The sequence below is a fragment of the Olea europaea genome, unplaced genomic scaffold (genome assembly GCF_002742605.1).
Source record: "Olea europaea var. sylvestris unplaced genomic scaffold, O_europaea_v1 scaffold29552, whole genome shotgun sequence".
NCBI lineage: Eukaryota > Viridiplantae > Streptophyta > Magnoliopsida > Lamiales > Oleaceae > Olea > Olea europaea.
The window spans coordinates 1-1,387 of NW_019248165.1; the positions used below are offsets into that span (position 1 = coordinate 1).

The 1,387-nt window shown below is 37.7% G+C and overlaps 1 protein-coding gene across 1 annotated transcript; it reads right to left on the reverse strand.

Annotated features, from left to right (window-relative positions):
• Window positions 1-21: 21 nt before the first annotated feature.
• LOC111384621 (rhicadhesin receptor-like) lies at window positions 22-721 on the reverse strand. Its single transcript, XM_023008926.1, has one exon. It carries the CDS (start codon window positions 595-597, stop codon window positions 154-156), a length of 444 nt encoding a protein of 147 aa, XP_022864694.1. The 5' UTR covers window positions 598-721; the 3' UTR covers window positions 22-153.
• Window positions 722-1,387: the final 666 nt, after the last annotated feature.

A 1,387-nucleotide genomic window follows, 5' to 3' on the forward strand; every position in this document is an offset into this window, starting at 1 on the left:
CTTCTATTATTCAAGCCGTGCTTCCCAATAACAGTCTGATTTTGTACTGTTTCACGTCATTTTCCGATTCCCAAATAGAAGAAATCAAATTTACATTATTAGCCATTCAAAACAAATCCCAGATGCTTAAGTTTCATGTGGCAGAGTCTTCTTCTACTTCTTTGGTGCAAATCTGGACTTGATTTTCTCAACTTCCTTGGTACCAACTTGGAATGCCTTTGTCAAAACATTGTCTGGCACAGGTGGTGAAGCAGCAAACAATGTGGCTGCTATGGACTGAGTTCCAGGCAACTGACTGTTGAACGCGGCTATTACTGCAGCGTGGACCTTGCCATTGTTCTTCTGGAAGTGGACCAGACCTTTCGGGAATACAAATGTTTCTCCTTTCTTAATAGACTTGGAATACAGGACATTGGCTGTGGTAATGAAACCAACATCCAATTCACCTTCTAGAACGAACACCATTTCCGTGGCACGAGGGTGCGTGTGGGGTGGATTTAAGCCTCCGGGGGCATAGTCGATCCGGGAGAGGGAGACGCCCAAGGTGTTAAGGCCAGGGATTCTTTGGACATTGGCTCCAGTCACCAGTGACCCCATTGAATTGTTGGTGGCTCCTGGCTTGGCAAGCACCGTGGAGAAGAAGTCCTCAGATGTCGCGTTTGACTTGCAAGCAAATCCATTCACCTTCACATCTATTCATTTTTACAAACGAAACTTAAGACTGTTTGCAATACTTTTTATTAACACATTTTGAGATATTCACAAGTACTATTCATTTTCTTCATACAATTCAATTCATTTATAATTTAATCCATTTATAAACACTTCACAAACATGCTTTAATGTTTGGAAACACTTGAAAAAATAAATGAAAGAATGTGCATACAAGGAGATTTTAGAAATTTAAAGATTTTTCCACATTGATTCAGGGAAAAATTATATTGACACTACGATTTTTGTTTGTTACTCCACTATGTAACCGCAATGAGACTCTACAACATTTGTTTATTGTCGAACTTATATCTCAAACATGTTTTGAAATCACATTCTTATAATTAACCTTCAATTAATTCTAACGTCTTCTATGTGACGACAGTTTCAATCCACAAAGAATTAAACTCAATAGTGGGCTTCAACTAAAATTAGTGATTCTTATGCTAAGTTTTGACTATGTTTGGTCATCCCACCAATTGCATGATGAAAATTCTCAATTCCAAGTGTCATCAGCTAGTTGGTCTGTGATTCAGATTCAGAGAACCCCATCATTCAAATAAGCCCCAGTTTAGTTTAACTAAAATCCCATCAAACTTGATTTTTTATCAATTTTTTTAATTATACCTGTAGGAAAAATTGTAGCATGCTTTGACATGAATTTTGGGTCAACAAA